The sequence below is a fragment of the Cavia porcellus genome, unplaced genomic scaffold (genome assembly GCF_034190915.1).
Source record: "Cavia porcellus strain 051 isolate PalLab524CR breed Dunkin Hartley unplaced genomic scaffold, mCavPor4.1 scaffold_49, whole genome shotgun sequence".
NCBI lineage: Eukaryota > Metazoa > Chordata > Mammalia > Rodentia > Caviidae > Cavia > Cavia porcellus.
The window spans coordinates 5,352,232-5,364,525 of NW_026947532.1; the positions used below are offsets into that span (position 1 = coordinate 5,352,232).

Sequence of the window (12,294 nt, forward strand, 5' to 3'; positions counted from 1 at the left end):
TCTGCCGGGGACTGACCCCGGGACTCTTACTACCTGGCGCCTGGGCCTCACTGGGGCCATGGCTGCAGTGCACTGGGGTAGCTGGCGTGGGCCACCCCAGGTTGACCCGAGACCTCCGCATCCTTTGGTACCTCTGCAGGGGCTGTTTCAAGTGTGGCTTGCTGAGGCCACCCTGGGCCCCCAGGAGCCCTAGCACCGCCTGACCCCGGTGATGCAGCCTCCTTGCCGGCCAGTGGGAAAAGCTACAGAGGCCACCAGATCCCTGCCTTGGGGGCCAGGGGTGGGAGGGGCCGCCTGACTTTTGATACAGGGGGCTGAACCGAGGCCTCAGCTGGGCTACACCCCAGCCCTCTACTTTTTCATACAAGGTCTCACCAGGGTGCCCGAGTTGGGCTCGAACTCGTGGCCCTCATGTCTCAGCCTCCCAGGGGTCCCAAGTACAAGTGTGGAGAGTCGATGTTCACTTTCTAGTCTCAGTCACACCATGTCCGGGGCTTTTGTGTTGCCAGAGCCTCTTGAGCCCAGTCAGCACGTGACTCAGCCACCAGAGTTTAAGATTTTATTTTAAAACAATAGTAAACAATTTCATTGATTTTTTTTTTTTTCTGAAATCAAACCACCTCACACTTGGCTTATCTCAGGCAAAAAAGTACAAAATAAAAACCCTAAGGGGAGGGGAGGGAAACGGGGCGCTGACCTGCTCCCCAGGAATCAGCCCTGGTCCTGGCATCTGGAATGGCCGCGGACACGGCCTTGGACGAAGAGAAGGGAAAGCACCGGGAACTTGTGCTTCAGCAGCAGGTTGGGGACCTCCACAGGGAGGGCAGACACGGCCGGTGGGCACTCGGGGAGAGCGCCCGGTGACCCACGGGTCCCTTAGGCACCCTCCTGCGCCTGCAGACGCAGGCCTGAGTGGTCCCACACAGGTCCCTAGTGGGGACGGTTCCACACACACGGACAGGGCTCGGCGGCTGCAGCCGGCCTTGCTGCAGCGGGAAGAGGACTGCGTGCTACGGCGGGACAGGAAGAGCTGTAAACAGCCTGGGTGCACGCACCCACATGTGCAGGCTCTTCTGTCACCAAGGGACAGTCGTCCCGTGCTGGGCACGGGACCAGAGAAAGCCCTTGTGGTATGTGGCAGGGACCAGGAAGAACACAAGGACAGCAGCTGCCGGCCACAGCTCGCTCCAGCCCTGCCCCGTCCGGCAAACACTGAGAGGCTCCGGCAGGGGCGTCAGGGGCCCCCCCACACTGCATCTGACTCCCCCTCCTGCCTGTGACGAAATGATAAATAGTGCTCGCGCCTTGAGCCCCAGAGCGCCCGGCCCAAGCCTACGGACGTGAGCCCCCACTCTCTTCCCACCCCTGGCAACCGTGCCAAGGATGCACTCCACCCTGCCGGGGACTCGAGATGACACAGCGAGGGTCCCTGGCCACATGGCCCCGGGCAGTAGGGCCTCCAGAGGTGCTGGCTGAGGGGCCGGCTCAGCCCTTTGGTCCACCTTGTCCATTAAAATTAAAATAAGAAAATAAAAAGGCTCCGCTTGGCGACTTGGGTCTGCAGAGGTCCCTGCTCATCCCTCCGTCTGTCATGCTGTCCACCCTGTGAGGCACCGCGTGGCCTGGATGTGAAGGCTGGACCCAGCCACGCTTGCCACTCACTGCAGCTTCGTACCCAACTTGCGCTGTCGGTTCCTGCAACCAGGGCAGGGGCAGCGTGAGGGTTAGTGGCCCGGGCCCAAGGTTGGCTCTGGGTTTCTGCAGCCCAGCAGGGCAGGCAGCCCAGGGGGCCCAGCAGCACCTCCACCCAGCCAGGCTGCACTCAACAGGCAGGCAGTAAGCTCAGAGTCGGGAGCTGTGTCAGCAGTCGCAGGAGACCCTTGGGATTCAGGGGACCGGGCAGCGAGGACAGCCCAGGAACCTGAGGGCTGGGGAGGGGAGCAATTGTCCTTATTTTCCTGAGATGCTGACTGAGACCCAGGAGGACAGTGCTCACCCAGGGTCCCAGCAGAAACCCGAAGCCTCACTGCGGCCCAGGAGGCCCCGGCTGCCGGGCCCCACGCCCTCCTCCCACCAGTGGTGGCACTGCCAGGGGCTTTACCCCGAGACTCTGTGCTGGCTGCCAAGAGTCCCCTGCCGGCTGCCACGAGTCAACCCCACATTGGTCCCAGCCACCAGCTCTCAGGCCACTACACTGCTACCCAGCTTGAATCACACAGCCCTGCTGTAGGGACTGTGTGGGGCCGTGGCTGGCTATCTCACTAGGTCACTCCCAGCGCCCCGAGTGGCCAGGGTAGGTGTGGGTGAATTAAGGCAGCTGGCAGAGCAGGGCAGGGCAGGGCAGGACAGGACAGGGCAGGGCAGGGCAGGGCCACTGGGGGCAGCCAGGTGATGAGCTCAGCAGAGCCAGGTAGCCTTTCTGCCACTAAGGGGATGAGTTGGCCTGCCCTAACCTTCAGATCCCTTTTCCTCCCAGATCTCCACTTCGATCTAAACTCATCAAGGCCCATTTGGATCCTGATGCACCAAACACCTCCTGTTGGGCCCCACCTGGCCCAGGTTCCTCGAAGGTTCCTGGGAAAACCTCACTCCCCTGGCCCAGGATCGGTGTACACTGGGGAAAGACTTCAAGCCAGGAGGCCCGGAAGCCCAGCCTTGCCCCCACTTGCTGTGTGCCTCGCTTCCCAGCTACCCTACGTCACCTGGCTCAATAGCCCCATGGGTGCCACATGCAGGGCCCCTGAGGACCTTGGGACGAGCTCCAGGTTCTGAGCTACACAGGTTCTATGCAAGGGCTCTGGGACAACCAGCTCCCCATCCGCTCACCAGGAGACTTTGGGCAGAGACTTCCCTTCTCCCGGAGCTCCAGCGTCCTCATCCATAAAGTGGGGCCACAAAAGAATTCAACGGGGCAACGCAAGAAAAGCAAGCAAGGACCTGTCTTTCGGGGATCCCCGTAGGTACAGGGCAGTGGGGTTCGCTGTCCCCGTCACTCACCTGGCCTCTGCCCGGGTCACTGTGTACTCAAACCAGAGCACGTTGGGGATGAGACTGGTGTCCCGGATCAGGAAGAACTCGGAGATCGGCCTGCAGGGACAGAGGGATGCTTGGGGACCAGTGCTGTACCCAACCACGCCAGGGCCTCCCCAGTTCCTGGGGCCCGCCTTGCCCCCTGCCCCCTGCCCGGCTGCCTACAGTGTCTTTGCCTGGCCTGCAGCCCCAGAGCCACTGAGCGTCACATCATCAGGCAGGGATGCTGCTCTGCAGCCCTCACAGCCCAGCAGGACTCAGACTGCTTTCTAAGTCCCTAGGCAAGGACAGAGGACCAAGTCCCTGGGGAGGGCGCACCGGGCAAGTGGCCTGCAGCTCCTACCGCCTAGGCCTGCCACTGCCCTCCCAGGGGGACTGGACTGGGGTCCAGACATAGAATCAGCACTCGGGAGGGGACAAGGCCACATAGCTGGGAGCAGGAGGGGCAGGAGGCAGTTACCAGGCTGCTATCCTAGGGAACAGCGGGGTGAGGACCTCCTGGGTGAAGGCGAACCAGGCGACGGCCATGAGGCTTCCAGCGATGCCCCCGTACAGCACCTGGCTCCAGGTGTGGTACAACAGGTAGACCCTGGGCCAAGGCCAGAAGGGGAGTTTACAAGAGCCCCTGGGGACAGGCAGCATGGTGGCCCGCACCACGGCTGGCTGCCCAGGGACCTGTGTGCACGCTCAGAGAGCCACACAGGCAGGGCAGATCCTGGGACAAGGCTACAGCTTAGCTGCCTGGGCCCGCAGGACACCACTGCCCTGGTCTCTAGATGGTGGCTCGGCCAGGGTTTGCTGTCCTCCTACTCAGCTTGCAAGCTCGGGGGATCTAGGCATCCATGGCCAGTGTACACCGGTGTCTCCAGGATTGTAGGGTCAGCAAACTGGGCTAAGGGAGGCACCAGAGCCCCATCCCTTTAGAACAGGGGCCTGGGAGCCTTTCTGGCCCTGCCCTTCAAGCTCCGTAAGTCACAGTGGGTCCCCACGGGGACCAAGATCCCAGCAAGGGCCTGAGTTGATGCAGGTGGAGGTCCCTCCCTGTACCTGCTGTAGGAGACCAGGAAGGCTGCAGTGAGGAGCCCCAGGGACAGCAGGTGCCTCCACAGCAGATCTAGGAACCTTGCATTATTCGTTTGGTGCATTCTGGAAAGACAGGCCCATCTGGGGCTCAGCCCCTAAACAGCCCCAGCCCCAGCCAAATGCTGCTGGAGCCATCAGCCATCTCGAAGGCTCTCCCACCCCAGAGGACACCCCAGACAGCCCAGGCTGGGCCAGAAGCTCACCTTAAATACAGGAAGAGGAAGGAATAGACAGAGAAGAACCACATGAACTGGGAGTGGCTGGAGGGCATCCCGTATTTAACACCCACTGCTGTGTGGGGCCCTAGGGCAGAAAGAGACCAGGCATCAGGGGGTGATGCCCCAGCCCAGGGGCCCCCGTACCCCAGCCCGGGCCCTACCTCCGCAGGGCCGCGGCTCCTGGATGACGTGTTTGATCAGCCAGTTGACCCCTTCGTTCAGTCCCAGACCCCCCAGGAAAGAGATCTGCCGGGAAAGATACGTACTCAGCTGGACCTCCGGGACACCCGTCGGCCACCACCCTCTCCCGGTGATCACAGCTCCGACTGCCTGGAGCACAGGACCTGCCCGGCCTGGGGAGGGGCTTCGAGACAGGGGCAGGAGCAGCGGGCACAGACTCACCGTGTGCAGCTCCCGCTTAAAGATGATGAGGGTCACAAAACCAACGATGACGAACACAGGCCCAAGGCTCAGGTAGGCAAGGAGGTGGCCAGAGAGATCGCCTGGGGGGAGGGGACAGCATGAGGAGAGGAGCCCGTGTTGGGTAGGCAGGGCCGTGGGCGAATTCGACGACCACTTGGGCTCATACGCTGTGACTCACGGTGGTGCCTTCCCATCCTACTGCACAGACCAGGAAAGGAGTCCTGGGAGGGGGGGGGTAGCTTATCCAGTCACATAGCCAGAAAGGAAGAGGACTTGGGGGTCCACATCTCTGAACTGGCTCTCACTCAAGCAGGAACTTGAACCCGGCTTGGGCTGATGCCAGAGGAGGGGCCCTGCGCAGGGGGCGGCCTGGTGGGCATGGGAGCAGGGGCTCTAAGGCACAGTGCCATGCTGGTGCTGTGTCAGGGGAGACCTGACACCCTCGGACCATCACACAGCCTAGGTCCCCAAGACTCCAAGGGCCAAGCCCAGTGTGGCCGCACGCTGCAAGGAGCCATTTCCTGGAGCTTTAACACAGCCAGAAATCCCATCTCTTGCCCAGAGGCTGTCACCCTCCAGACAAGCCTGAGTGAGGAGTGGGTGAGGACCTGTGGGCTTTTGACAGATGGGACACTAAAACCAAGAGATGACAGCCGGGCTGGGACTTTAACTCAGCGGCGCCAGTGCCTGCAGGATAAGTGTGAGGTCGTGAGCTCAATCCCCAGTACCAAAAAAAAGGTCGCCCCATCATTTAAGACAAGGTGGCCACCTGGTCACTCTGGGGTCAGGGTACACAGTTTAGTTCCTATGTCAGCAGGTGCCACCTCTGTGAACTTCATCCCTTGGGCCTCAGCCTGGTTGTCAGTGACAATGGGGCCATCTCCCTCTAGGGCTTGGGCAGAGGCTGGGAGAACCCAGGAGGAAGTGATGCCCTGAACAGCAGGGAGGTGCCCACAGAGGGCTGCATGAGACGCCAGGCAGAGGCAGTGAGCACACGTGCCCCCAGAAAGGCTGGCTCGGAGGTGGCCAAGGGAAAAGGACAGCAACCCAATCGCTGGAGGGGCTTCTGTCTCCCCTCCCACCCCGAGATTCTAGTCTCGCCACTACACTGGGCTGACGACAGAAGGTGGCAGGTGCCACCAAGCCTTTAGTAACAATCTCAGTCTGTCCCATGGTCCCCTCTCGGGTAGGACCTTTCTGCGGCTGCTGCCAAGGACGCTGGCCTCACCACACTCCAATCTCAGGCCCACTGCGGCTCCCATCCCCTTGGGGGCTGCTCTCTTCAGCCTGGCTCCCCAGGCTCTGTCTAGCCCTGGCCTGCTTCCTGCCACCTCTGCCCCAGTTTTAGGGATGGGACTCATTCCCTCAATGCATCACGCGCTGTCCTACTTCTGGACCTTTGCACACACTCTTTGCCCCACCTGGGATGTTGCATGTCAAGGGTGACCTCAGCATGCACTAAGTACTGACCAGAGTGGCAGAGAGAGACAGGGGGGCGGGGGAAACCCTGCCATCACAGAGCTCTCAGTCTGCTGTGTAATGGGGACTCGCTGGTAAAGCTGACTCAGCCCAGGAGCTGCTAGCTGGTAAAGCTGCTGGGTTTGTGTTTGTCTCTCCCTCTCCCTCACAGGCCCTTATGAGCAGGGACACGGTCTTTCTATGTCCCAGTCTACTCTTCAAGCCCAGAACAGTGCTCAAAAGCTGTGATAAATGATGGGTGAAGGAAGCAAGTTCAGTGCAGTGAGAGTTTGAAAGAGTACAAGTGACCCCACAAGTATTTACAGGAGGGTTCAGGCTCACCACGTGTCACAGGGCTCAGTCACATCCCCTGTTACCCCCATGGACATGCTGCTCCCCAGTGCCAACCTCCTTCTTGACTGTTACAGTGTGAGCCCCCAGGAAGCTGCTCTGAAGTCGGGGAGAAGAAGTCATGAAGGAGCTGAAGCCTTAGGCAAGTCCCTCCCCATCTCTAAGCCTTGGTTTCCCTCCTACAAAGCAGATTTTCCCCAGAACAGGAGCACAGGGCCTATGGAGCCTGCTCATCAATCAAAGCCCAGAGCCGGCCCAGGACCTTCGCTTGGGAGGTGGGCATGGGAAATGGCTCAGTGAATGAATGAAAGAATGGAGTGTGGGCAAGCAGATGGGGCCCAGCACCTGGCAGACTCCCCCGCCTCCAGGATAGTCACAACCCCGGGGTCCAAGTTCTCTGGCATCTAGCCCTGGAGCCCTTAGCAGGGCTGGTTCCCACATCCCTGCCCAAGATAGCAGCAGGAGACGCCCTTCCTGGGTAATCGGCTGGGTGAGGGGCTCCTCACCTCCCTGGCTGGAACCCCTCCTACACGGAGGGTGCTGCCAACACTGACTGCAGGTGTTTACGGATGTTCACTGTGCGTATGCGCACTACACCCAGCCCTTCGCAGGTCTGCTGTCGCCGTCAGCCGGTCCATTCCGAAGGGAGGTACCATGCTTAATGTTACTTTATATATGCAGTAATTGAGCCAGGTGGGGGGAAGCATTTGCACAAGGCTTCAGCCTGCATTGGACCCGGATACATTAGACTTCAAGGCCCAAGCGCCGCACCACTCCCCCTAGATTGCCTGCAGACTCCAGACAGTCGCCAAAAGACTCCCCAAGTGGAAGGCTGGGCGCCTCTGGAGGTGTGTCTGCCGGGAATCTCCATCCCGGCTGCCTACCTCCTCGCAGGCCCAGCGCTCTCTGTGCGCGCCGTTCAGGGCGTGGCATCTCCGGCACTCACAAGCCTGGCCACGGCTTGCACACTCCCTGCAACAGGGAGCTCTTTCTCTTGCAGGCAGCCCAGAGTACTGTCTGAAGGAAGAGGCACTACTTGCGCGCGGGGAACTACGTGAGGCCTCTCTGACTCCGGGGAAGGCAGGGAAGAAGGACCAAGGTTCGGGCCCGCGATTCTTTTCCATCTCACACAGATCCCCACCCCACTGCAGCCCACCCTGCGCCCCGGGACCCCTGGGAGCGCCCAGCCGCGCAGCCGCAAAGTGTACGAGAGACCGCCTCACAATTTCGCCCACCTCATCGCCGCCCCACTGCGCCTGCGCGGCGCGCGCGGGCCGAGCCCCTCCGTGGCTATTTGACAGTTCCCACCCGGGTCCCTCGGCGCCCTTCCGCTAGCCCACGCGGGCCAAGGTGCCTGGGACTAGGGGGCCGACCCCGGGAGGGCGTCCTCGGAGCCGGCACCGCCTTTTACCTGCAGGATATTCGACGTGGGTGAGGGTCACCGGCCGCCATGAAGCGGGGAGCGAGCACTGTCCGTCCGCTGCCATCTTACCCGGAGACCGGGCTTCGCAGAGCAGCCAATGGGGAGCCAGGGGGGCGGTGGTCCTGACCTATCACTCAGGGGAGGCGCCACGCATCCAATCGCAGCTCGAGACAGGTAGCGGCGCAGCCATTCAGCGTGCAGGCCGTATGACTGGCCCGAGAAGCCAATCAGGGAGCGGGGCCCCTAGGAGCCTTCCAGACCGCCCAATCCGTGGCAAGTGCAGGTAGTTGTTCAGCCAATCAGGAAAAAGGAGGGTTCTAGCGTACAACAGAAAGCAGGATAGCCAATCAGAAGATGAAACTGATTTACAGTGTAGGGAGAGCGGGCCAATCAAGAACTAGTTTGGGGGGCGTGTTGAACTTTGGTGGGAGCTTTGGTTTGGCTGGGACCTGCGGCCCGCAGTGAAGTCTCACCGAGCACCGGTCCCCACCTGCGATCGGAGGGACCTGCGTGCCCGTGACACTGCGTGCTCACAGTGGGGGAGGGAACCTTGGCGCCAACGGGATCTGACCCACTTTTCATCATGAATAAACTGAGGGCAAAGATCCAGGGTGAGCTTATTTTTTCCTTTCTCTTTAAAGTGCGTGGTAGCGCACGCCTGTAATCCCAGCACTGGGGAAGCTGAGGCCAGAGGATCGCTTCGAGTTGGAAGCCAGCCTGGGCTACGTGTCTCAAAAGTAATAACAAGAACAAAAAGGTTGTGGGCTGAGGAGGGGATTCCTCCGACGGGGGCGTACAGGAGACCCCTAAACGTCTTAAACTTATCTGGGCACGGTGGCCCATTCCTGTAATTCTAGCCCAACGGGAATTTGAGGAAGGAGGATCTCAAATTCAAGCCCAGCCTAGGCAATTTAGTGAGATACTGTTCCCAAAAATAAAGGGGCTGGAGATGTAACTTCACGCTATAGCTCAGTGTGAAGGCCCTGCGTTCAGTCCCCAGGACCAGGTGGACAGGGAAGGCTTCCCTGAGGTCAAGGACTCCTTGACATATTTTCTTCATTGACAAGGATGTATTAGTTGGGCCTTATCTGTGCTGTTTAAGGAGGCATCTTAGAGGTGCACTGAATAGGAAAGTGGTGCCTTCTGTTTCCCCAGACACCTCTGAACTGACTGCCTGGCCTTCCAACCACCTGCCCTGCCCCACTACCCGCAGCCAGCCGGACTGAGTTACAGCCCAGGCAGCAGGTGGGATTTCCCTGCCTAGCCCGCACCCGCCCTCCACTACACTACACTGTGCAGGGCAACGTCTATGGGGTTCTGTGGCCAAGTGAGGGTCTCCCCTGCGCATCCTCTTGGCTGTGTTGGTCAGCACCGTGGCCTGTCTCTCTCTGTGATGAGGCATGGCATCGTGTAGGAAATGCAGATTCCTGGGACCCATCGGGACATACACTAAGTCATTAGGTCTAGATTGTTCTCTTCTTTGTCTTTTTTTTTTTTTTTTTTTTTTTAGTACTGGGAGTCAGACTCATGACCTCACGCTTGCCAAGCAGGCACTTATACGGCTGAGCTAAATCTCCAGCCCCCTCTGCTTTGTCTTTGTGGCACTGGAACTGAATCCAGGGCTTCTGCACCCAAGCTCTGTATTTTTAAATTTTAAGATAGGGTTCTACGAATCACTGGGTTGCTGGCTGGGCTTGAACTTGAGGTCCTCCTGCCTCAGCCTTCCAGAGGACTGGGAATGCAGGTGTGGGCATGGTAGCCTCTACGTCCTCCTCTGTTGCAGGGTTTCTGACACAGCTGATTGCATGTGAGAATCACATTGACCAAGTGGCAAATCTGCCAGCCCACCTGGACCATGGCCAGGGAGACAGTGGTGACTCTGGACGCTGCTCAGTAGTGCCCAGCACCCTCCTCTCCACCCTTCTGAGCCCAGCCTGACTTGTGTGTCTCACTATGTCCCACACCTGCCCACATCACCTACCTCAGGCATTGCCATTATTAGAGAAGCAAAAGGCACAATTGAGGGGCTGTGAGATTCCTGGAATAGTTTCTGGGACAGGGCTGCCATTCCCCTCCCAGCACTGTCCAGGGTCAAGTCCCTGACACACAGGCCCCTGACCCAAGCCCTCCTGCCTCAGTAGTGTGGTCCCAAGAAAGTGACAGGGAAGAGGAAAGGCAAGAGGAGTGGAAGCATCCAGCGTGGGGGCTTCCAGCATAGGGAATGGGGAATGGCAGGAGAAGATGCTCAGTGTCATCCTACTGAGCAGGCAAGGAGAGAGGGTCAGGTGAGGGGCAGGAGTCACTGGATGCTCGGAGGACACTGTTACTGCTGAGGAGAGAGGGACACTCAGAAGATGGGCGAGTTATTCTGTTTTGTTTTGTTTTTTGTCTTTTTCCTTTTTATCGGTACTGGGGATCGAACTCAAGACTGCCTGCTTGCAAGGCAGGCGCTTATGCTGCTAAGCTAAATCCCCAGCCCCCAAGTTATTCTGTTTTTAATTAAAATGTTACATTCAGGCCAAATGTGATGGATGTGTTCCTGCAATGCCGGTACTCAAGAGGCTGAGGCAGGAGGGTTGCTGCAAGTTCAAGGCTACCCTGAGGTACACTGCAAGACCTTGTCTCAAAAATAAATAAATAAAATATTATGTTTAGACAGAAAGTTCCAGAAATCAAAAGTGTATAGGCCAGAAATGTAGCTCAACGGCACAGTACCTGCCTCTGCCTGACAAGCACCAAAGGTCATGAGGTACCTAAAACAAAGCACACCATGTAGGGGGCTGTGAGTGGCTCAGAGCACTTGCCCTCGCAGGGATGAGACCCTGGATTCTATTCCCAGCACCCCCCAACACACACAAAATGTATGCAGTTTGATGCTGCAAAATAAACAAGACACACCCGGGCATGCTGGTGCAGGCCTACAATCCCAGCCCTGAGGAGGCTGAGGCAGGAGGAATGCCACAGGTGTAGTCTGGGAAGTGCAGAGTGCATACCATGAGGCAACCCTGCCTCCCCAATCTGAGCTGGGCTTGGACAGTGGTGTCCCCCGATCCTGCTGGGCCTCCTGCAAGGGCTCAGTGACCAGGTCCACGAGCCCTGGTTATGGATGAGAGCCCTGAAGCTTGGTGCATCCTACTGTTTGCCCAGCACACCTGGCTCGTGTGTGGTAGAGGTCGGATCGGAACCCAGGCCAGCCTGGGAGGCAGGTGCAGGCTCTGTGCACCCTGTGTCTCTGAATGGCTGCCACAGCCCTGGCAGGTCCTGAGACCAGGCTTCTCCAGGGCTGGGTCCCAGGTCAAGGGCCATGTGTGGGCCTTAGTAACAGGGATATGGGGAGCCCAGGTGCTGCTCTTGAGAAACGCATTTGCCTTAGCGGCTGTGAACTCCTGGCTCCTGCAGATGCCTGCTGCAGAGGCCAGCAGTCTCACCAGTGTCACTGCCACCTCCACAGGGGACCAGCCGGGCCTCTCATGGCTTTGGAAGGCAGCGCCAGGGGCCACACAACACACATGGGAACAACTCCATGACAGAAATGGCCAGGCTACCAGCCTCCGGCTTCTGCATTTGCTGATTTCCATAGTAATGTGCCCTTCTAGAGTCAAGCTATGCTGCCAGGAGGTCATGCAGGTGTCTGGAGGGAGGTCATCATCCTCCTCCTCCCCTCTGGCCACAGCGTCCACACCATGCTGCCCCCTGAAACTGGCCCCTAAGCTGGCTTCACCTCAGTCTGCAGACTAGCACTGTCTGGCTGGGGCATTTCTGTGGGGAACCTCACGCAGCTGGCGACCGCCAGGCTTGGGGTGCCACACAGCCCTGTGGGCCTGATAGTGAGTTTGGGGGCCCCCGGCAACACACTTAGCTCCAAGAAAGCACCGGAGACTGGAGAGGTGCATCAGGACCTCGGTGCCAGCCTACAAGGGCTCCCGCTGGCCAGTCTGCCACTGTTTGAGCTTCAAAATAATCACTGTCACTGAGTGTAAAACACTGAATAAACAAAACCTGCTCAGCCACTGGGTGTTAGGAAGGAAGGCAGGGTTAATCTGCTGAACACCACACAACAAAGGAATAACACATCAGCTGCGAAAGGGGTGAACCTCAAAAAGTATTCTGTGGGAAGAAGCCAGAACCCAAGACTATGTATCACACTCCTTATTGCTCATAAAAGACTATTGTAGAGAGGGGAAGCAGGCAGGTGGGGGCTGGGGACGCAGTGCAATGCATTCCGGGGTCTTTCAAGTGTGACAGATGTTCAGGAACTGTATGGTGGCACACGCCTGTCATCCCAGCACTGGAGACTCTAAGGCAGCC

General features: G+C 58.9%; 1 protein-coding gene across 3 annotated transcripts; it reads right to left on the reverse strand.

Moving 5' to 3' along the window:
• Nucleotides 1-545: 545 nt before the first annotated feature.
• Dolpp1 (dolichyldiphosphatase 1) lies at nucleotides 546-8,132 on the reverse strand. Of its 3 annotated transcripts, none has more exons than XM_003470611.5 (8): nucleotides 7,975-8,131; nucleotides 4,734-4,834; nucleotides 4,493-4,577; nucleotides 4,317-4,416; nucleotides 4,078-4,176; nucleotides 3,491-3,619; nucleotides 2,998-3,087; nucleotides 546-1,695 (listed from the first exon to the last, which is right to left on the reverse strand). In XM_003470611.5, the coding sequence occupies exons 1-8, from the start codon at nucleotides 8,048-8,050 to the stop codon at nucleotides 1,659-1,661; spliced, it is 717 nt and encodes a 238-aa protein (XP_003470659.1). In that variant the 5' UTR covers nucleotides 8,051-8,131; the 3' UTR covers nucleotides 546-1,658. The 3 variants fall into 3 exon arrangements, with proteins under 3 accessions (XP_003470659.1, XP_023421191.1, XP_003470660.1); XM_023565423.2 differs by lacking the exon at nucleotides 7,975-8,131 and adding an exon at nucleotides 7,448-7,705; XM_003470612.5 differs by lacking the exon at nucleotides 3,491-3,619 and having other exon boundaries at nucleotides 7,975-8,132.
• Nucleotides 8,133-12,294: the final 4,162 nt, after the last annotated feature.

Bases quoted from the DNA above. Each gene is read 5' to 3' on its own strand.
- Dolpp1 (XM_003470611.5), bottom strand. From the start codon at position 8,050: ATGGCAGCGGACGGACAGTGCTCGCTCCCCGCTTCATGGCGGCCGGTG. The intron at 4,177-4,316 runs GTGAGCTTCTGG...CTGTCTTTCCAG, and splicing joins TTCCTCTTCCTGTATTTAAG to AATGCACCAAACGAATAATG. The intron at 3,620-4,077 runs GTACAGGGAGGG...GCCTTGGCCCAG, and splicing joins TTCCTGGTCTCCTACAGCAG to GGTCTACCTGTTGTACCACA.